This window comes from Aedes aegypti, chromosome 1 (assembly GCF_002204515.2).
Source record: "Aedes aegypti strain LVP_AGWG chromosome 1, AaegL5.0 Primary Assembly, whole genome shotgun sequence".
Classification (NCBI taxonomy): Eukaryota; Metazoa; Arthropoda; class Insecta; order Diptera; family Culicidae; genus Aedes; species Aedes aegypti.
The window spans coordinates 213,923,384-213,947,788 of NC_035107.1; the positions used below are offsets into that span (position 1 = coordinate 213,923,384).

The following is a 24,405-nucleotide window of genomic DNA, read 5'->3' on the forward strand; positions in this document are numbered from 1 at the left end:
CTCTTTTCCAGATATTACGGAGGATTTCCGAACAAATCAAATAACACATTGAAGTAATCAGCCCAACAAATATTTATGTTAAATACAAATCACTCTCAAGCATGTTTCAGTTCAATAAACTGATAATAAATTTTCCAGCTGTTCAGTAGAATACCTATAAGTAAATAAAAAACCGAATTTAGTACTATACCATTTAATTCCAAGGATACAAACTCTAGTGGAATTAAATGGTATAGTACTAAATTCAGTCTTCATTAACTTGAATAAACTGGTATTCAGTTAACCATGTTACTTGGGAGGTTAACATCTTTCCCATGTTAACACAGGTGGTCCGAATTTGTACGATTAGCTTAATAATTAATTGAAAGTACTTATACGATACTTTATTTTATTTAATACAGTAATAAGTGACCTAAGGGTTCATTCATTTATTTCATAACGCCAAAAATGGCCAGTTTTGACACCCACCCACCCCCTCGTAACGCATTTTGTATGAATATTCTACAATTTTTTTATGAGCCGTAACATCACGAGGACACCCATGCCCTTTAGCGTTATGAAATTTGTGAATGAGTCCTAACTAATAAATTATCAGCTAACTGATTTTGAATAATTGAGCCATTTTTTTCGAGCACTTTTTATTAAAACGGTGTTTTGGAAATGCAAGCATTGAACAGACGTGGGAATAAAAGAGTTCAACAGTAAAATATAGTATTGTTTCGAAAATACAAAAGTGAACTATTATATTAGTCAAGCTTTCTCAAAACGTTTAACGAATCGTAAATCAAAGACATTTTTTCTGGTAAAAAACCCTTGTGTGACAGCCACCATTGTTCCAAAATGTCGAACGACTTTTTGTGTTATCCGCGTTATTATAAAATATTGTATTTTATCTATTCTCTCAGAGTCAATGTCCAATTCAGTATAAGCTCTCTTAAAAATTTAACTGTGATTAAAATGTGGCTGACGATTTTGAGAATTTGAAAAAGAAAACAAAATGGGTCAATACTCAATACATCAAAATTAAGACAGTGACCCAAGTAAAAAGTGCGTTTTTAATTTTTAGTATAAACTAAATTGTACTCTTTAGTACTCTTTTACGGAGTTGGAAAAATGTACTCTTTCCGTTGAGAGCAAATATGGTAACCCTACCTATAGGTTGTTTCCATTTGACAGCGGCAAAACAAACAACTCAGTGCAAAAAAAAATCTACCCAGCGTTAGCTTTCGAAGTCTCCGTGATGGGTTAAAACAACTTAACGATAGGTAAACTCGAAAGAACCCAAATTTGGCTTATTCCATTGAACTTCGACGCTGGTTCGGTACGTCTCTCTCTGTTTTTGGCAACATTGCTGTTGCGAGAGAGGCAAAACAACCCAACCGTGGGTGAAAACTAAATGCAGTTTACCCAAATTTGAGTAAAAAGAGCTTATTTTTTGGGTAGTCAGATTTCTCCGTGTATGTATTGTTTTGCGGGGTAAAACGCCCCGCTTCAATTCGGCGTTAGCCATGGGGCGGTCCATTAATTACGTAAGGGTTTATGGGGGTGGGGGGGTTTGAGATTTCTTACGCGCCATACAATTTATTTTTAATTTTCATACAAAAAATCTTACCATGGGGGGAGGTGGGGGGGGTTTGAAAAACCCCGGAAATTGTCTTACGTAATTAATGGATCGCCCCATACATGCTGATGCGAAAAATGTACATTTGTAAGGTTCCAAATTGCGCGTAACTTCAATATGACATTACGTTTGGTAGAATTTTAATTCAAACCATTCGAACGGCTGTTTTGGTGGTATGAAATAGGGGTGGACGTTTTGCCCCACGAGTTGATTAAAGTTGAGGTCCTTCAATAAGCTTTTAAGGACAAATTCAACATATTTTTTTGCATGTTATACAAACTATGACAGTGCGCAAGTTGGCTCTCAGCGATAGTTTCAGAAATTTCATCGACCTAAAATTTGACCTTGAAGATCGCACAAAAATGGAACGAAAAAAGCGAATAACGTTTTTATAGGGTAAACAGGAATAATACGCCCTCTTAAGGAAAAACCGCTCTATTGCAGTAGCAAATGCATTATTTCTATCGTTTTTGATGTCAAAGTGTTTGATTTGATTTATTGTGACTGTAGGCATTTGCCCATTATCTTAAACTAATTACAATGTTCATCCGTCAATACAACTAAAAATTAAATCTTATTACATACTTAATTTGTTCTTTGGACATTTCAACATTTAAACAATCACGGTTTGCATTATAAAACGACATCATACGATATATAGGTTCATTCCTAGCATAGTTTTGAACTCTATTTGGAATTTTAAACGGCCTTCTTAATCTTAAACCTGTTCTACCCTCATATAATGAAATCTGCCCTGCTAGGTATTGAGAATTATATCTACCATCAATTATATCCTTTAGGAACAAAGCGTCAGCCGTTTTTCTTCTAATTTCGAGCGAATCAATTCCAACAAGTGTGCATAATGATTTATAATCCGGCAAAACGTCTCTCCACCCAAGGTTCCGGAGTGCAAACCTAACAAACTTTTTCTGTACACTTTCGATTCTTGTCTTATGGGTTTCGTAATATGGCTGCCAAACTATTCCAGCATACTCAATAATCGAACGAACTAATCCAACGTAGAGAGAAATTATTGTGTACGGATCATCGAATTCCTGTCCAAGCCGTCTAATCATTCCAAACATGGCATTAGCTTTTGCGATTACCTTGTCAATATGTTTAGTAAAGGATAGTTCACTATCGAGGTCCACGCCCAAGTCGTTCACACAAAACGATCGATGTATGACATCTGCACTCATTCGATAGTCATAGTGGATTGTATTAGGCTTTCTAGAGAAAGACACCACGTTGCATTTAGAAACATTGACCTTTAGACCAAACTGCATACAAAAGTTGGAGAACAGCTCAATATTTCGTTGTAGATTCCGACAATCCTTCAAACAACTTATAGGAATGAATATTTTGACATCATCGGCGTAAATGAGGATGTAGACTCCATCGAGGTAACTAGGCAATTCATTCATGACAAGGATGAAGAGCAAAGGGCCCAAATGGCTACCTTGAGGCACCCCGGAATCAACAGAAAATGATTTCGATCTCGTTTGGTGTAGCTTAACGTATTGGGTCCGATTTTCCAAATAAGTACGAAGCCAGCTGAGAATTCGATCTTCAATGCCGTGTTTTCCCAAAACTGATAGGATGGCATTAATGTTAATGACATCGAACGCTTTAGACATGTCTGTATATATTGTGTCCACTTGTAGTCCATCCATCATCCACTGGGAAGTTCGAGACACAAATTCAGCCAGATTCGTGGTCGTAGAGCGCTTTTTCAAGAACCCATGTTGATATGATGAAATACGCGGTTCAATCCATGAATAAAGCTGGTCATAGATTAGGCTTTCAAACATTTTCGGTATTGCGGATAGAATGGCTTCTTCTTCTTCTTCTTTCTGGCGTTACGTCCCAACTGGGACAAAGCCTGCTTCTCAGATTAGTGTTCTTATGAGCACTTCCACAGATATTAACTGAGAGCTTTCTATGCCAATTGACCATTTTTGCATGTGTATATCGTGTGGCAGGTACGAAGATACTCTATGCCCTGGGAATCGAGAAAATTTCCTTTACGAAAAGATCCTCGACCAGCGGGATTCGAACCCACGACCCTTAGCATGGTCATGTTGAATAGCTGCGCGTTTACCGCTACGGCTATCTGGGCCCCTTGGATAGAATGGCTATTCCACGGTAATTTTCCACAGGCAACTTGGAACCCTTTTTATGAACCGGAACAATGTGCGAGATCTTCCACAGCGCCGGGAAATAGCCACAAGAAAGAGACAAATTAAACAATTTGTGTAAAGGAAGTGCGAACGCTTCGACGCAACTTTTGATACAAATATTCGGAATACCATCGGGACCGCTAGCTTTGGAAACATCTAACGTTTGCATTTTTAAACACACTTCGTCCAAAGACAGGGCTATTTCAGGTAACCGCTCTTCCGCACGGGGATATACAGGTACTTGAATCTCATTTCGTTCGGAGTAAACTGCATTGAAGTATTCGGCAAACAACTCAGCTGCACGTTCGATGCAATCAGCATTCGTCGATTTGTACGTAACATTAACTGGGATTCCAGTATCACGCCGTTTTTTGCTGACATATTTCCAAAACACTTTTGGATTAGCCTGAATGTTAAATTGCAATTCATCCATATATGCCGCATACTGGGAACGTTGCTTCGTTTTAAACTCTCGCAATGCTTGTCTGTACGCATCCTCATCACGGATCGATTTGCTCCGCCGGAACTTGTTGTGCAGCTTGTTCTTAATCTTTAACAGTTGTACAGTTTCGGAGTCGAACCACTCAGGGTAGACTGGGCCACCTCTTTTACTGTTAACGACACGGCAATGTCTTGAAAAAACTTCATAGATGGTAGCATAAAATGCTAACACATTAAAGTCGACAGCATTGTTCACACGATGTACACCATTTCCTAATTCATCAAACATTTCAAACCTGCGTAAGTAGCTAACCATTGAGTCGATGGATGCATTCAATTGTGCTGCGTCAAACGTTTCGTATTCAATGAAAATATCATCCCAATTGACGGTTAAGAGCTCTTGCACAATATCAGCGTAATCACATCTCTTGAGGTCCAATTTAAGTCGTGTTGGTTGACTGTGCAGTGCAGATTCATCATAGGTAAGTTTGTTGTAGTTAACGGTGAGTGACATAGCATTATGATGAGTTTCGTTGTGGAGTAGGGGCTCACACAAGTCCATTTGACAACATTCATCGTCGTTCGTAAATGTTAGATCGAGGAAACGATTGTTTTGATTCGGAATACCACACACTTGAACCAGTGCACAGGCAGTCAGTTCATCAACAATAGCAGTGTTGTAAGTTGGTCATGCTCTGCATGCAATTTTTTTTTAGCAGGTAGCTTCTTAAAAGAGTACACGACGTTTTTTGTAAACTGTCTAAATTTTGACGATTCAAAACAAACCGGGCAATATGCCCCTGCAACAGAAAAACGTTCCACAGCGTTGTACAAATGGTCCAAAAGAAATTCCACCACTTGCTAAGCTTAAAAGGGTCTATTAGCAGTCGTCTTCCGGTAAAAGTTTTTGTAATAAGTACAATAGTAAAGGCTTCATTTACAGCGAGGCTTGCTTATCGGTTTATAAATTTTACGCCAAAAAGCATATTTTTTAAATATTTATTGTTTTTTTGTACGTCTCAAAGATCTAATATGTGCAACGTCATTTTTTCATGGATATTTAAGATTTGTAATCATATTTACATGTTAAAGAAGCCATAATCCCTTGGAAATGAAATGGGGCGTATTGCCCGGTTGGGGCGCATTATTCCGATTTACCACACGTTTTTTACGATTTTATAATATAACATATATTAAGAGAAGCATTTTTATCCATTTGCTTTAACCTAAGGTGAAAAAAAGTATTCTAAACCACACCGTTCGTCCAAATCGAGGGTGGAGCGTTTTGCCTCCTATGGGCATATTACCCCCAGTTCCCCTAATTGGCTACAAAGATGACTAGAGTCGGTTAAGACCAAGTTAATCGTAGATGGATTTCTAAAAGAGGAAAAACATGTAGGGCTATCAGGGTATTGAATTGAGAAATATCCTGAAGAGCACTCATCAAATAAAGTTCTGCCGTTGGAATTACTTTGAGAATTATTCCATGACCGATGTTTGGCATTCAAGTCACCAATGACAAAAAATTGACTTATTGCGAGTCAATTTTCACAAGTCAGCTTGGAGCAAATTAACTTGCTGTCCAGAGCATTGAAAAGGCAAATAGGCAGCTATGAAAGTATATTTACCAAACTGTGTTTCAACAGAAACACCTAAAGTTTCAAAAACTTTAGTTTCAAATGACGAAAACAGATGATGTTTTATACGCCTATGAATGATTCCAACTCCTCTACATGCCCATCAAGCCGATCATTACGATAAGCAAAAAAGTTAGGATCTTTTTTTAGTTTGGATTTTAAATATGTTTCAGTAATAACTGCTATATACACGTTATTAGCTGTAAGGAAATTAAACAGCTCGTCCTCTTTACCATTCAAAGAACGAGCATTCCAATTTAAAATATATTAATTATTATTTATTGGATCCATTAGAAAAACGTAATCCAATAATAATTTGATTAGTAAATTTTACACCAACTTGGACTGCTTCAGTCATAGTGGTGCTTTTGAACATTGCATCAATCATTAGATTCAATTGTTCAGTTAGAAAATTCAAATCTGAGGCAGACATATCACTTGAAGTAGGTACATTTGATGATTTTCTGTTAGAATTTTTGGTAGACGGTGAGTAGATGTAGGTGGAGTAGATGTTACCTGTCGCGGCAGGGTTTTTTTCCATTTGATTTGAAACAAGTAGAATGGGTACTCATAGTACGAATAGAGGAGGAGTTCAAATTACCTGCTACGATGTCGGCGAAGGATTTTTCGTGGGTAGATACATTCGAAATTAAAAGGTTCGAACGGCTACCCGACGGATTTAAATTAGTTTGTGAATGAACATGATTCTGATCTTCCTAATCAGGCGATCGTTAACTGAAAAATTAGTATTGTTCGATACTTTACCAGACAAATCCCGTAAACGACCGTTATCGTAACGGATATTATCTTTCATCTGAATGGCTTGCGCAGTATAGTTTTCTAAGAAATTAGTTCAAATTTTGGGAGGAAACTTAAAATTTGAGCTAGAATACAAATTAGTGATGAGGAACAAAAACGAATTTTGAACCACTCACTATATATGGATATGAAGTTACTTTAAGCGACACTATAGCTATGATATTTTACTCGGGTAAATGTAGACACTATACATACTTATTGAGGCCATCGCACTACCGCACGTGCTGAATGCCGACAACAATCACCCAACGATAAATGCACACATGCAGGAAATGCTAGATAAAAAAGTTGACATTGTTCAGTACAAGAATAGTAGTTTACGGAACAAGTTGCAAAATGATGATTTTTACAGCACGAGTTGTAAATTTAGGATAATTACGACGAGTGCTGTAAAAATCGAGTTCTGCAACGAGTTACGTACAACATTTTTTGCAATTTCGTAGAAGACCGCTTGAGGATATCAGAAATTATATCTGAATGCATTCACCAATATTTTACAATTTCTGAAAAATTGTTGTGTTATGATCCATTACTCAACTAAAAACAGTTGCGTAATGAGAAAGCGTTGCATAATGAATCATTACAGCACTGGTTTCAGTTCCGCAATGACTATTCTCGCACTGCATACTTTAGTGCATGAAAGTAGGCCGTTTCATGTCAGATTGACGTGAAACAGCCTATTACGATGAGAAATTGCAAAAGTTAATGTTCTTACTTCTTACTCTTTCGGCCGCTATGTCATAACCAAAGAGGAAATAAAGACAGTTCCCTACTTATCCCTTGCAGTTACCCAAACTTTTATGGCGCGTAAAGTAATAGAGAAAAAACTAGAATGCCATGAAAAGTGTATTGCGATCTGTCAAACTTGGGTACCTTTTGCAGTATAGTTCAAAAGTAGTGTCGTATTAGCCACAACTGAACAGATGTTGTTTCTCATCTTAGCATTCTAAGTACATCCACAATTCTTAACTACTTCTTTATATCTAAGAATTCGTACATTTTACTATACATTTTGCTCTATTACTTCACGTACTATGAATTTGTTCAATAACTAGGGAAATGAACGTCTTTTTTCGTCTCTGATTAAGTCCTTCTTCGGAGAAATTTCATCAGAAGTGCAATATGCTGTGAATAACGTGTGCGTCAATTCTGTTGTTCCCTTCTTTATTTCGAATCAGCCTCTAACTTTCAGCGCGATCGATTACTGTTAATTAGCGCGCTCAATTGTTGTTTGCCGCGCGCTTGGCTATCTAATGATGGTGAACTACTTTTTTATGGAAGTTGTTATTGAAATTAGAGCCTAGCTGGGAGCTCTCATCGAAACCATCACCATGCACTGTAGTAAGCTTTGGCATTCAATCGGTGCCGATCGTTTGGATTTCGTGCTTCTATTGTTCTCTGCATCCAATCGGGTTCGGGTATTGTTCAATTTACACGCGAGAAGAAAGAGCGCCCATAAAAGGAGCTGCATCCTCCAGTAGTTGGGCTTGCTATAGGACCTATAAGGCACAGATAAACAGACGTGTCAATGAGAAAATTTCCATCGGTCAAACGATAATTTGAAAAATTCTGTATGTATGTTCATTTTTCAGATTAAATGTTTAATTTCTTTGTTATCATTTCTTTTATTACCTTTTCAAATAATTTATAGCAGGATTTTTGTCCGGTTTAAAAATTGAAACAACCCAGGTTTTCTTTTTTCATTTGTCAGGAAAACATGCCAACTGAAGACATTTGTTAAATACATCAACCAAGAATTATAATTTATTAGCTGGAAAAGATCAGAAAAACTCCGTCATCATCATAATAGTTCTCACTTCTTCCAAATCAGTCCCCCAAAAATATATTGAAATATTGACTTATTGCGAGTCAATTTTTGCAAGCTAGTTTGAAGCAAATAAACTTGCTGCCCAGTGGATTGAAAAGGCCACAGAAACACCCAAAGTTTCGATAACTTTCGTTTCAATTAACCAAAAAATTTTTTTATACGCCTATAAATGATGATTACAACTCCCTCACATGCTCCATCCAGTCGATCATTAAGATAAACGAAAAAGTTTGTATCTCTTTTGAGTTTGGGTCCAGGTTTCAAATAAGTTCCAGTAATAACTGCTATATATTATTGACTGTTATATATTTGAACAATTCGCCCTATTTACCATTCAAATAAAGAAGATTGTTTGAAGTGGGTGATGGGTATTGAAAGAAAGTATTGCATCTCTTTGTCTGTGCTACAGGCTAGTAGATCACGACCAATTTCCAAGAAGAGATCTTGATTGCTCGTTTTACATGGCCTCTCATGGTGCACCATCAGGTTAGCTCCGATTCGCTCCATTGTTCAGGTTGTTCATCTTGGAATGTTATGTCGGACCAATTGACTGGCTCAAAACCACAGGATTACATAAATTTCGTTAATGTCATGATACTGAGCCGCCCTCAGGCCTCCGACTTATCTGACGAGACGGATCTTCAAAGCGAAATGGTAACAAACCCTTGCAAAGAGCCGCGTTCTATCCCGGTGGAAGGGTTTCATCCCGGAACAGATCAAATCTAATTTCAACGACTGCTGTGACCGCACTTTCGTTTTTCTTTGAGCGCCACCAACCAGAGGGCAGTGGTAAGGTTTCCCATTCGGATCGTAGAAGCCAAGGGGGTTACCAAGGGAACCGCAACGTCGCACAAGTTGATGTGCGGTGAAGTAGTAAATAATGCTGTTTTATGGCTACCCGGTGAGTTATGAGACGAATGGCTTTTCTGCAGAGGTGTTCTTCTTAGGCACTTGGTAAAAGAGTTAGACGTGCGCTTACGTACCGGTAAAATGCGTAAGCGTAAATAATCGAGAAATGTCATCGATGAGCTGGTCGTATTATCCGCTATGTGGAATGTTTGATTAATGAGACTTGAAGTCATAAATCAAGTAGTTTACGCTTCTTGAGCGATATTGATTCTCAATTAATGGTCGTTGGGATATGTTTGACATTTAGGTGTACAACCAAATACAATTTATTATATATTTTGTCATTAAATGCTATGATAACACTGAATCAGCAATTTCACGACACAATACTCGGTTCGTGGCCGCATCTCTCCATCTTCGGTTCTGCCCCATACTCGCCAAATCGATGCGCACTTGATCCGCCCACCTAGCTCGCTGCGCTCCACGCCTTCTTGTGCCAACCGGATCCAAAGCTAATACCATCTTTGCAGGGTTGCTGTTCGGCATTCTTGCAACATGCCCTGCCCATCGTATCCTTCCAGGTGCCACCTTCTGGAGACTGGGTTCGCCATAGCGTTGGGCGAGCTCGTAGTTCATCCTTCGCCGCAACCAACCCCCCCGCGAAGTGACAGATAACGCAATTTTCACGTACCTACTTGCAACGTAAACAATGGGGCCATCCACCGCTGCCGGCACGATTTTTCACTATGGCAGATCGGAATTTTGTTTCGTTGTTGACGGATGCAAAACAACGAATGGAATGAAATGAAATAAGGGCGAGTCTGATATTTTCGTTTTCCAATGAAAATAAATTTAATAAAATCACCAAGTTTAAGCACCAAATGAACTTCAGAGCGCACCAATTCGTTTGGTGAAAAGATTAAATGACCTGTTAGTGCTTTGTTTTGCGGGAAAGTAATCCATTAGAAATTACTCACAATACAGGCTAACTGATTTTTGGATCGCTTTTATGCCCTCACGAGAAATATTGTGGGACTTGCGGCCGCGCGGTTAGTGTCGTCAGGCATTTAAGCGCATCGTGTCATGGGGTGTGGGTGCGATTTCTGCTTCAGCCATTTAAATAAGCCTATGAACTTATATACGATGACGCCATGCTGCAACTTCCAGCGAGAAGAAAACCTTTACTGCATACAGAAAAATGTAAAAATATGTATGAATACAGAAAAAAAAAACGATTTCGTTGCACATTTATCCACGCATTGTTCATCCGGTGAACATTCTTGTTGGTGCGGATGTCATTTTATGTAATATTTAGATTTAGATTGGAAAAAAATCAACAAGAAAAGAAGACTGTGGATAAATCCATTGGATGAATTACCCAGTTGTGCAAAAGCGGTAATGGCCGCCAAAAGTTAGCTTACTTTCTGGTGGGGATCCGACATATTGACGTTTGGCTTGAGTCCCGTCAATTGACTTGTTCACCGGTGTGATAAATTCACTCGGTCCAAGAATTTTGACACTTTAGCGGGTCACGCTTTTCAATGCTCCCCAAGTGTCAAAATTCTTGGACTGAGTAAATTTAGTGCACTGGTGGATAAGTCCATATCAAGCGACCCATGTGAAACGTCAGATCACTAGATCTCTTTTTTTATAAAAGTGGGCTAATTTTTGGTGATATTAGCGCTCGTAAAAAGCTGGATCCAATAAACTTATCTGATTGAAACATAGACATCTGGGGGTGACTATGAGAAAAAAAAGTGTTCAAATCGGCAAAAAAAATGTACTGCGAGTCAAAAGCTAGATATGATCTCAGAATGATTTCAAGCTTATAACTACAGTCAATTTCCCATAAATTATTGATCATCGTAAATATTTAAGGGATGATTCAAATTTTGCGTAAAGAAGAAATTTGCCAATTTAAACCCCCTCCCTCCCTGAAGTAACAGATTTTTTATGGAAACTTTCAATTTATTGTATGGACCGTAACACTACAAAAGACCCTTTCCCTCCCCCAGTTGTGTCACGTAATATTTGAACGATCCCTAACAAATTTGTCTTGCTTTGAGTTGCCAAGTGGTCAATAAATAACTTCGTAAACAAAGGATCGGTTACTATAAGCAACTTACAGCATGCGGACCACATCACACCACTATTCAAAACTCGCTCGTGGGCCATACAAAATCTTCCCGATGGCCGTACAAATCCTTTCAGAGAATCTCAATTTGGTAATCACTCATTTATAATTATATTACAAATGCCAAACAAAAATTGTAAAACTTTTTTATGTCCATCAAGCATAATTCTAGTTTACGCCCTGTTTGGAGCACACTCCGTGATTTCATTGAGTTTGACAGTACCACGGACCATTTTTCGGTACACTGACGTTGCACTGCAGCTGTCATGATGTTCCCGGGTTGGCCGCAACACGCCGTTTTCCTGCACAGTGTCAAAGATCGTCCTAAGCACACGACGTTCGAAGACTCCAAATGCTTGCAGGTCCTCCACAAGTATCGTCCAAATTTCATGCCTGTAGAGGACTAGCGGTCTATGAGTGTCTTGTCATGGCACGTTTGGTGCGGTATCTTTTTTGACCGCAGCTTCTTGTGGAGGCCATAGTAGGCCCGACTTCCACTAATGATGCCGAATTTCACGGCTAACGTTATTCGCTCCCAAAACGACAATTCGTTCGCCGGAGTGTGCTGCTGTCGTCATGATTATGGTTCTTGAGAGCAATGTCAAACCCATTCATGGTTTCAAATCATTCGGAACAAAATGTTTATTTTTACCGCTTAAGTGAAATAATGTATGAAAATGAATGAGATATAATGGTAGAGAATTCATTTCTCTACCCAATGGTATTTTTAGAGGCAGCGGAGAATGTTCCAAAACGTGTTTTATTCAAGGGCAAAAATTGCTCAGGCGAAAGTTACAATGAAACTAACCTCACATATCCTAGTTTTCCAACCTCAATCTAGTGCTCCTACCAGCCTATTTTTTATGAAAGTAGTGGAATAATATAAGAAACAAACGAATGTAGAACATAGAGCTTGTATATTGATACCTTTTCAACTTAACCGTTTCACTGTTGACCGCCTTTTATCAAGCAAATAAAACATTTCCCCCCACAGAGGCATGTGATGAATGTGTGAAAAATCAAATCTCTCATCCACTGGCTAGTTGCGCTACCAAAGTATAGATGGCTAACAGTATGTTGCGTTTTGCGATTGGAGGCGTATTGTCAGCCGTCAGCAAGGGTCCAAGGTAGACGAACTCGTCGACCACCTCGAACGTATCCCCGTCTATCGTAGCACTGCTACCTAGGCGAGCCCTGTCGCGCTCGATCCCACCAGCTATGTTCTTTGTCTTGGTCGCATTAACAACCAGTCCAACTTTTGCTGCCTCGCGTTTCAAGCAGGTGTACAGGTCTGCCACCTTTTCAAATCTTCGGCCGACAATGTCCATATCATCTGCGAAGCAAACAAATTGACTGGATCTCGTAAAAATCGTACCCCGGCTGTTGAACCCGGCTCTCCGCATAACACCTTCTAGCGCAATATTGAACAACAGGCACGAAAGTCCATCACCTTGTCGTAATCCCCGGTGGGATCCAAACGAACTGGAATGTTCGCCTGAAACCTTCACACAATATTGCACACCTTCCATCGTCGTTCTTATCAGTCTCGTGAGCTTCCCGGGAAAGCTTTTCTTGTCCATGATTTTCCATAGCTCTACGCAGTCGATACTATCGTATACCGCCTTGAAATCAAATGAAAAGGTGATGCGTTGGGACATTTTTGAAGGATTTGTCGTACCAGCAAAGATCTGGTTCGTTGTCGATCGGCTGTCAACGAAGCCGGCTTCATAACTTCCCTCGATCTCGTTTACTATAGGTGACAGACGACGGAAGATGATCTGGGATAATATTTTGTAGGCCGCATTTAGAATGGTGATCGCTTGGAAGTTCACACAACCGAACTTGCCGCCTTTCTTGTAGATGGGACATATGACCCCTTCCTTCGACTCCTCCGGTAGCTGTTCTGTTTCCCAGATTGTGCCTATCAGCCGATGCAGACAAATGGCCAGCCTCTCCGGGCCCATCTTTATGAGTTCAGCTCCGATACCATCCTTACCAGCAGTTTATTGTTCTTGAGCTGGTGAATGGCATCCTTAACCTCCCTCAAAGTGGGGGCTGGTAGGTTTCCATCGCCCGCAGTACTGATGAAGGCATTTCCTCCGTTGTCCCGTCCTTCATTGCCAGTGCTCTCAGCGCTAATTAGATGTTCATCGAAGTGCTGTTTCTTCCTTTTGATTACCTCACGTTCGTCCGTCAAGATGCTCCCAACCTTTTACCAGCACATCTTGGCTCGTGGCACAAAGCCGTTACGGGATGCGTTGAGCTTCTGATAGAACTTTCGTGTTTCTTGAGACCACAGCTCAGCTGTTCCATCTCCTCGCACTCCGTCTCCTCCAGGCAGCGTTTTTTTCCCGAAAGAGGCGGGTCTGATGTTGCCGTTTCCGTCTATAACAATCCACGTTCTGTCGGGTCTTTTGCTTCAACATGACCGCCCGCGCTGCATTCGCCTTCTCCAGAATCTGCCTACATTCCTTGTCGAACCAATCGTTCCGTCGACTCCGGCCCACGTACCCGACGTTGCTCTCAGCTGTATCGTTGATAGCATCTTCCACTGTACTTGGGCACCCGGGAACTCCAACCCGGTTGGAAAGACCCACACCGTCGTAAGCTCTTCTGATGCTCTCTCCACCAGGGACCATTCAAGACGACGTCAAGGCCTGCAAGCTCTCGGAACGCACCGGGCTCTACCCCAAAGGACAACGCGGAAAGTGAAGCATCCAAGCTCTTAGTCCCAGCAACCCAACCCACCAATTATCGCCCTTGCAACGCCCTTTTTTCCTGCCGTCGGAACATCCCTGCATTTAGTGGGCAAATCTTCCGAGAACCTCACAAGCAGCGACACCCCTTAGATCCTGGCTCTTCAAGAAGTAAACCGGGTCACACTCCAACAGCTGAATCGCTCACTCGGCGGTGAGCCAAGAAAAAGAGTCGTCATTATTGATGGGAACAGCACTGCGGATCCAGAAATCATTGCTGACGGCCTGGGAAAATATTTTGCCAAACTCGCAGCCTCTGGGACCTATGACCCGGTCTTCGTCTGCCAAACCGGGTGCGACTACCAACGACATAAACAGTTTCACTGTACCCGAGGATAATGTGCAGCTTGCCATTAATCAACGTATCTCATTTAGGGAGTTGGAGTATGCTTTGAGTCGCAGTAGTGGGAAATCCACAGGCCCAGACGATGTTGGTTATCCAAAAATCCGGAAACGCCAAATCCGATTCATTCAGAGATAGAACCGGCATTCCGCAAGAATCCGTCATATCGGTGATTTTGTTCCTGATAAAGAAGAGCGGCGTCTTCCAAGAAGACCTTCCAAATGGCGTCAAAATATTTGTTTACGCGGACGACATCGTAATTGTAGTATCTGGACTTATAATCGCGGCTACACGAAGGAAAGCCCATGCTGACGTTACCAGAGTAGCCAAGTGGGCTTCCTCCGTCGACTATGTCAGCTTCTTAAACTGTACGAAGCAGACAACCTACTAGAGAACGCCACCAACTTGCACCAAGCTTTAGGACAGGAGACTCATCCATTCAGTTGCGAAAAACCGTCGCCGAGATTCTACGGAAAGACTGCTAAGCACACCAGCGACAACACATTGATGGATCCCTTTCCGTACGAGGTGTTTGAATAGGTATAACGGGTGCGATACCAGCACCAGCCTCAGCCTATCTGGACAGTGGTCTCCGCCGAAGCAGCTGCTATTTTATATGCCGTCACTTCACCTGCTACTAGCCCGATTGTCATCATTACCGACTCAGTGAGCTGCTTCACATCGCTCCAATCCGAAGCCCCTCGTCACCCGTGGATCCAGGGGATAATATAGAAGGCTCCGTACAACGTCATCATAATATGGGTCATAGCGGCGTACAACCGCATAGTTCATAGTAAGATCCGGCCCTCGTTACAGCACTCCTTGCCGATATTCGACGGTGGGTGAAATCAATCATACACCAGACATGGCAGACAGAGTGGGCAAACTTACGAGGAGCCTACCTGCGAAAAATCAAACGTAACACTGATTCATGGATAGACCTGAGGTCAATGAAGGACCAAAGAATAATTTCCCGGTTGAGAACCGGCTACACGGTTGTCCCACAATTACGGAGAAAACCCTTTCCCTCGGACCTGTGAGGTAAATTAAGCCGCTCTAGCTCACACCAGAGCGGCCGACGGTACCGTACGTTGTTAACGACGAATAGTTTTGGGTGCAGTTTAACCATCACCAGATAGAGGTCAGAGTCGATGTTGTCCTGACGTCGATAATGTCGGAGAAGTGCCGTCCATCAATCAGAACGTGGTCGTTTTGTGATTATGATTAGCATTCTTCACGTCTGTCATTCTCTGGCACTCTTCATCGAACTAGTCGGTTCTTCTTCGTCGTTGATCAGTGCCAATCACATCCCCTGCCGTTGTGATTGCAGCTTCGTGGATAGGGTCCCTGAAGCTTTTGGCATCTCAAGAATCGTTGATTCTTCCCATCTACTCGTCTAGCTACTGGCAGCATTGGAATTGAAGCGCATCGTTCGGTTATCATAAGGACATCGTGACGCTGGATAACCGAAGACGAGTTTCAGCTACAACAAGGTTATGATCCAAGTCAATATGAGGGCCTAGAAAGGTCCTGAAATCCATGAGATCTGAGAAATGTAAGGTAGCATATCCGGAAGAACTTAAAACTACGGATTGCAGGGAAAAGCTCTTGTTGAATAAAAAATTAATAAAGTTTTTTTTTATAATATCACGCTTAGAAATTGTACAAACATTACTGTCTTCTCCATATGATTTTCCGCCTCGTGACTCCACCTCGTAAACATAGTTTAGTTCCGAAAGAAATAAATTAGTCATAACGATGGATGGGTGGAGCTCTTTTCACCATATTGTGAAGTATAAAAACGATGGTAATTCTGAGCGTAGGCCATTCACTAATCGAACTCCAAAACGGACGAAACGTTCAGACAGCGACAAATCACGCAAACGAAAATAGCGCGAAAGCAATTACCAATCGCGTGCGTGTAGCGAACGGAGCGACGAAGCAACAAAGCGAGTACCCCTCCACTCGCCATGGACCGATGAATGAGTTCACTAATTTGACGTTTGACCGGTGCCGAATTCACTGCGGTTTCTATGGACCAATGCACGAGTTCATTATTTGACGTTTTAGCGGTGCCGTGTTATTTATGTGACCATGGAAACCAGTGAATTCGGCACCGCTCAAACGTCAAATTAGTGAACTCGTGCACCAAGTACACCAAGAACTTGTTCTAACGGCTGCGCGCCTGCCGTTCAACAGATCAACGCCACCAACTCGGTGGTATTATCTTTCTTCTCCAAATGTGGCCCGTGAGGCCATCACCAGGATCGCAAACTGGAAAGCTTGCTCCCTTCGGAACAAAGCCATCGAGTACGTTGACTTTCTCGAAGAGAAAAGCATCGACGTTGTCATCATCACGGAGACGCACCTCAAGCCTGAGTTGAGCGTCTCCATTCCCAACCATCGACTTGTGCGGCTAGATTGGACCGGCTCTGAAGGAGGTGAAGTCTTAATCGCTTTGCACCACAACATCAACTGTCGCCTGCTGCCGAGCCTGCAGCTCAAACTCATCGAGGCCTTAGGAGTAGAAGTGCAAGCTTCTGACGGTCCGATCTCCATCATCGCTGCATACTACTCAACGCAAGCGAATCACAACGACGGATCGGCAACGGCCCTACGGCAGGACATCACCAAGCTAACTCGGCATCGCTAGCGACCTCAACGCGAAGCACGAAGCCTGGGGGAGCCCCCGAAGAAACCGAAACGGAGTCATCCTGCAGCAAGGCTTGAAGGAAGGTGACTTCAACATCTTAGGCCCGGACGCTCCCATTCGGTTGAGCAGATCCGGGGCCCATGCCATCTTCGACCTGTTCATCACTAACATGGTAAGCATCTTCCAACCGGTTGTCTACCAGTAGCTCAGCTCGGACCACTATCCGGTGATGGCCGAAGTTGTGTCCTCGGTCAACCGACATCTCACGTCTTGCGCAACTATCATCGTGTGAACTGGGACCACTTCCGACAGTGTGTCGACACCCACGTCGACTACGATGTGCGACCCGGGATATCTGATGATATTGATCGGCAGCTGCAGGCCATCGAAGAGGCGATCTCCCAGGCCAGAGAACAGCACCTGCCGGTAACCTGTCATGTGAGCAACAATGTGCAACCATACTAACGATGTGATCCAACTTCGTAATACCACCCGCAGGCAGTACCAGCAAACTGGGCTTCCTGCCCTTAAAGCCGATTTCAATCGGATGAATAAAATTATCAAGGCCAGAATGTTAGATCTCAGAAATCAACATGGTTCTAATAAGATCCGCGCCCTCCCAGACTGTGCTCAGCCGTTCTCAGAGAAGCTAACCAAAATTTTAGAAACAGCCTAGGTCCATCCCACCGTTGGTTCCACTAGATAACAATGGCCCCGTAGATTGCTTGATTATGTCTGCTGAGAAGGCAGCCGAAAGAGGTCGACATTTCGTCAGCTTATACAATCTTGGACAAAATATCATCAGTCCGCATGAATCTGCTGTTAATGAGCATGCAAACAACCTCCATCAGATTTCCAACGACTTCTCGGAGGAGTTGGAGATCACAGTTGACAAACTCTCGACCTATTTAAAATCCTCCAAAAATATGAAGGTCACAAAGTTTCGATACCATCATTAACTTGGAACTCAAACACTTGAGTGTCCAGTTCCATGGTCACCTCGCGGTGATCTTCTACCAGTGTCTCAGGCTTAGCTACTTCCCATCGTCCTGGAAATGAGCTAAAGTGTTCCCCATCAGGAAACCAACGGCAAAGATCCTTCTCTTTTCGAAAGGGCAGTTTATCGCCGACTTCTTGCTTCTATTGAACAAAACAACATCCTGCTCGAGGAACAGTTTAGTCTCCGACGCGGTCGATCGACCGTGCACCAACTGTCTCGAGTTACCAACATTCTCAGACGGAACAAGTCCTTGTCCAAAACCTCTGCCGTGGCTCTGCTCGATGTGGAATAAGCCTTCAACAACGTCTGGCATGATGGCCTGGTGTGCAAGCTTCAACAGTATAATCTTCTCAGCTACCTGGTGAAAATAGTCCTATCTAGTAATAGTAACTATCTGTCGGCGAGGCCATTCCGGGTCTCGTTAAATGGAGTAACTTCCGATGCGCACGACATTATCGCAGGCGTTCCACAGGGCAGTATCCTCGGGCTCCTGTTATGCAATCTGTTCACCTCCGATATGCCCGCACTCCCAGGAGGCGGCGCGCTGTTCGCAGATGACACCTCCATCGTTTACAGCGGAAGAGTGATCAGAGCGCTCACGGTGAAACTCCAACGAGGCCTGGATGTCTTGACAGCATACCTCACCAGCTGGAAGATATGTATCAACGTGGCGAAGACCCAGGTCGTCCTCTTCCCCCACTCCAAATTCCCCTGTCTTGTTAAAATCACCCTAAACGGTACAGCGGTAATAGTCTAACGAGGCCGATTACCTAGGTTTGACTTTGGACAGCAAGCTGATTTTTCGCCAACAAGTTGACAAAACGGTCACGAGATGCAGCACGATGCTGCGAATGCTGTATCTCCTTATCAACCGAACGTCAACACTGTCTCGAACAAGCTTGTTGTCTACGAACAAATCATTCGTCCCGTGATCGAGTACGGCATGTCAGTCTGGGAGAGCTGCGCTAAATCACATAATCTAAAGCTCCAGAAAAGATAGAAAAAAAAAACTTCTTTCGATCTACCTTCATTCCGTTACCAACAGCAATGACCTGTAACTTGTGACCTTCGCTGCTGATAGAGGGATTGCAACCTACTTCGAACATGAGATGATCCGCGAATAGCATGGTCCGCATTGTCCTATAGATATCAGCAATATTTCACCCATCACATGGTAATCCCTGATCATACACCGAACTAATCCCAACATTCCACCTTCTTTCTTTTCTCCACAGACTGTTCCCTGCTGCACCCGGCATGTGTCCGCTGCAACGAGCGTGGCTGCGTCAAGTGCGCCGAGCTGATCCAACTGGACACCAGGGATTGCGTGAGCGACTGCCCCGGTGGATACGTCGCCAAGTGGTCCAGCACGTCCGAGTTCATGGGCCGCGTGTGCTACCCGGTGGGATTCTCCGGCTCGTTTCTGGCAGCCGTCGTTGGAATCGCTGCCGGTGCCGTGCTGTGCATTGTTCTGATCATCGCTGCCATGGCCGTCATCCGGCGCAAGCAAAAGCGGAAAAAGTACCGGGAAACCTTCATCGATGAGAACATCGATCGGCTAGAGTTTCTCAAACAGCTGGATGAGCTGCGCCCACAAGCTGAATACTTCCTCCAGATGCTCAACGACACCAGGCGACAGATTCGCAAGCTACACCTGGCCGGCGACAGCTCCGGTGCTGCCACCTACCATCCAGTCGTTCGAGATCTTGCCAAAATCCTAATCCTACTCAACAAACCGATCGAATTGATCAGTTCTCCCCCGCACGACTGGCAACGGCTCTACGTATGGGCCGAGAAGGTCCTCGATCGCTACAAACCTGAGCTGACACAGTTGATCGAGTTCCTTCAGCAACCGTCGATCCCTTCATCCGCATCGGATCCGCGCCTCGGCCCTAGCGAACATTCCACCTTCAAGTCCAAATTCAGCGGAAGTGCAACGGCCGTCAACGAAAGTGATGCTTCGCCTAGCCTCAGTGCCAAAAATCAACGGAACCTACTGCAGCCAGAGTCGGCTTCCAAGCAGCAGAATCATTTCCTTGGTTCGCTCATCAGCTTGCACGAGTTCGATGAACGTTCATCGTGTTCGCAGGCCGACGGGGGCAACTCTAGCAACCCATTTGGGGACACATTCGATCACGTCCGATCGTACCTGTCGACATCGGGCATCAACGACAGTTCGCTCTGGCTGCAGGATGAGTTCTTCAAACTGGGCTTCCGGCCGCAGGATGAGATCACCACGGAGCTGTAGATCAATACTGAGCGAGAGACATTCCAACCCGCGAACCGCGTGTAAATAGCCGAGTATTATAAATTTTACGATGTGAACTGAGCAATCGCCGAAAAGATCCATACAATCACGAAACTAGTCAAAGCTATTGAATTATTATATGTAGATGGAAGATATCGTTTATTAATTTAATATATGTAATAAAATATTTAGTAATACTTAAGGATTCTGAATCGAACGAACAATGTTGAATTTTTGACAAATTCGACCAGTAGGGTTTCCGAGAAATAGAGAATATCTTTAAACAGAGTTATAATTTCCCTCTCCTGTATAGGGATGAGAAAAGTGAGACATTCATGTATCACAATACCATGGAAGACGGAACAAATTCTACGGAAGAAGTGAATAAATTAGATACTGAGTAATCTCGAGACTTTCTATTATAATTAGGAATTCAAAGAAATCTTCGGTCTAATCACGTTCCTCCAGGTCCGTCCCACTCGGGTTTAGATTGGGTACTACTTTTGGTATTGCATTTTGTCTTTGGTTCAACACTTCTCCCGAAAAAAGATCATGAAAGATCAAAAAGATCTCAAAGATCCTACTCGTTACGAGTCATATTCATATTGATATGGTTTTGGACATGTTTGAAATTGACCACTTCCTCTGGGCCACCTCGTGGTCAGTGGTCATAATAGCCAGTGGTTCTGGAAATGCTTCCGAAAGCATACCCTTAAAGAACCATATCCATATTGATATGATCCTGGACATTTTCCTAGTTTACCACTTCCTCCAGGGCACCTGAAAGTGTTACGGTTTATACGAAAATTTAAATTTTCCATGCAAAAGTGTTTGTTCATATATTGCGCATTTCTTTTACCACTGGACTATCGCAGAAGTTTTTACACGTGCGGAAACGCTAATAAAAGTGCGCAATTGCATCAAATCGGGTAGGTGTTTTCGGGGGACTTATTCTTCGTAAATCAAAGAATAAGTGCTCTGAATACACCAACAGGATTCAATGCAATCCCGCACTTTTATTCTCACACTTCTACACTTATGAGTGCGGCCTTCGCAGTCCAGTAGTGAAAGAAATACACAATATTTCATAACGCTAAAATTGGCCATTTTGGACACCCACCCACCCCCTTGTAACGCTTTTCGTATTGATACTTTTCTGTTTTTGTACGAACCGTAACAACGTTAAAACACCCACCCACCCCCAATGGCGTTATGAAATTTGTGAATGGGCCCAAACCCGTTGCGTTGAGGAGGTGGGGTCTACAAGTGACAAATATTGCGTTACGTTGTTAGGAGTACAACGTGTCATCCCTCTACACCGGGCAGGACATCTGCCATACCAGAGCATAAACCACATTGTGTGGTATACCTTTCAGTATGTATACTTTGATTGTTGTTATCTAATAAAACGCCATTCGAGAGTACCGCGTGCGTTCATATTTTGGTCCGATTATTTTCCGAGATTTTCCCGTCGATTTCCTTTCTACCGGTCGCGTAATCCACTGAATTCTGTTCCGTCAAACCCACAGGTTATGGGCCCAGTGGAAGTTGTGAAGGAATCGTGAGTTTTCCGTGAGAAAAGTTCGTCGTTCGCGAAAGTGATTTTCGGTTCGGTCAGTCGGGAAAAGTTTGAGTTTTGTTTGCGTCGTCGGCGTCGTCGTGAGTGTGTTGGTGCAGCGCAGCATGGATTCCATCAGCAGGTTTGCCAAACTAAACAACCAGAATTGGCAAACCTGGAAATTTAGAATGGAAATGTTGCTTACCAGAGAGGAACTATGGTACGTCATCGACACCGTGAAACCGGAGCCGGAAACGCCGCAGTGGACCAAGGACGATAAGAAGGCGAACGCTACGATGGGGTTGTGCATCGAAGACAACCAGTATAGCCTTGTGAAGACGGCAGCATGAGCGCGTGATTTCTGGGAGCAGCTGCAGAACTATCACGAGAAGGTAACCATCTGGGAGGGAGAAACCAATACAAAATTTCTGTACGTCATAGTGAGCCGGGATTCCGCTGTCACGAACTGTCACTGTGATCCCAGATCTCAAACATTGGACTAACATGGAAAAAGCGCGTAACTGATTAAAACACATTTTCGCATTTCATCAAAAGTGACAAAAATTGAATGAAAATCAATTCATGCACACAATGCAAGTAATGTCACGTGAGCACCTTTCAATCGGATTGAATATAAAGCATTGAAAAACGCATCGTTTTACTTTTTCCAATAAAAATGAATATTTAGTGCACAGAAAACTGTGGCCCTTTTTCCATGTTTGTTATGAAAGTTCGAACGTACACAACAAAAGAAAACTAGCGATTTTCCCGAAGCCTGCCTTGATTGTTGTTGGCAAGCTGGAGTTATCTTGCAGTTCAAACAAACATTGTTCTATATTTCGTGTGTAGTATCGGTGCCTCCCTCCAAGGTAACCATCACTTCGAGAGTCTCGCTGCTGAAACGGCTCTGCAGTTTGCAGGAGCCTTCCTGATTCCTACTCCGGATTAGTGACAGCGCTCGAAAGTCGCCCTGACGGCGATTTGACGGTACAGTTGGTGAAATCCAAACTACTCGATGAATACGAGCGGCGCAAGGAGCGCGGAAGTGGATCATCCGATGTGAAAGCGATGAAGAGCCAAGCGAGGACCAATGCTGGTGCTGGTGTTGCAGAGAAAACTTGTTTCTTCTGTAAGAAGAAGGGGCACCTGCGTCGAAACTGTCGTCTACTCCAGGAGAAGCAGAATAAAAGCGGTGAAGAGAAGCAGAAGAGCCACCCGAAAGCGAAGCAGGCTACCAAGGAGCATTCGAATGCAGTTCTTTTTCTTGCCGGTGAGGAGCAGCAGGAAAACCGCTGGGTGATCGATAGCGGTGCTAGTCGACACATGACAAACAGCAAATCGCTTTACACGCTGTTCGTGAAGGATAACACTCCGAACGTGGTTCTGGCGAATGGGGTTACAGTGAAGTCTGTTGGATCCGGTGACTGCAAGCTGAACGATGTGAGTGGTTGTGGCGGCATTACGGAAATCACCCTGAAAGACGTTCTCTTCGTGCCAACGCTGAAAAGCAGTTTGTTGTCGGTGGCACAGTTGACTGAGAGGGGATTTGTTGCCAAGGGCGATCGCAGTGGAAGTTTGTACGTTCTGAGTATTTCCGAGTCTGCGATGGAGGTGCAATGCAAGCGGCATAGCGAGTGGTGCCAGCACCAATGGCACAGACGGTTCGGGCTCCGAGAACCGTCGGTTGTAGAGAAGATGTATAAAGAGAAGCTTTGCAACGGAATGGAGCTGAAAGACTGCGGCATCCGTATGACGTGTGAGCCGTGTATTGAAGTTAAGCTCTCCAGGACACCGATACCGAAGGCAGCTACGAAGAAGACCAAGGAAGTGTTGGACCTCGTGCACACGGACTTGTGCGGTCCGATGCGAACCCCCACGCCGAGTGGAAACCGTTTTCTAATGACTGTCATCGACGATCACAGTAGGTATACTGTTGTGTACCTATTGGAAAAGAAGTCCGACGCCCCGGATCGACTGAAGGAGTATGTAAGGTACTTTAAAAAACTTTTCGGAAGAAAGCCGAAAGTAGTCAGGTCGGACGGCGGCAGGGAATACTGCAACGAACGATTGAAGAGTTTCTTTGAGCAAGAGGGTATAAAGGCGCAATACACGACTGCCTATACTCCTCAACAAAATGGCGTCGCCGAGAGGAGGAACCGTTACCTGCAGGAGATGGCAACTGCCATGCTCCTTGACGCCAAGCTGGACAAAAGGTATTGGGGTGAGGCTGTGATGACGGCTGCTCACCTGCAAAATCGATTGCCGTCGGGATCGGTGGACAGCACGCCTTTTGAGAAGTGGTTTGGGCGGAAACCCGACCTGAGCTACCTGAAGGTGT

General features: G+C 43.3%; 1 protein-coding gene across 1 annotated transcript in view; it reads left to right on the plus strand.

Moving 5' to 3' along the window:
• The window catches only part of LOC23687519, a 278,211-nt gene extending 257,298 nt beyond the window's left edge, over positions 1-20,913 (plus strand). Inside the window, exon 2 of the mRNA XM_021857513.1 lies at positions 19,497-20,913. Within this exon, the coding sequence (XP_021713205.1) occupies positions 19,497-20,509 (1,013 nt within the window). The 3' untranslated portion in view covers positions 20,510-20,913. The remainder of the gene's footprint in view (positions 1-19,496) is intronic.
• Positions 20,914-24,405: the final 3,492 nt, after the last annotated feature.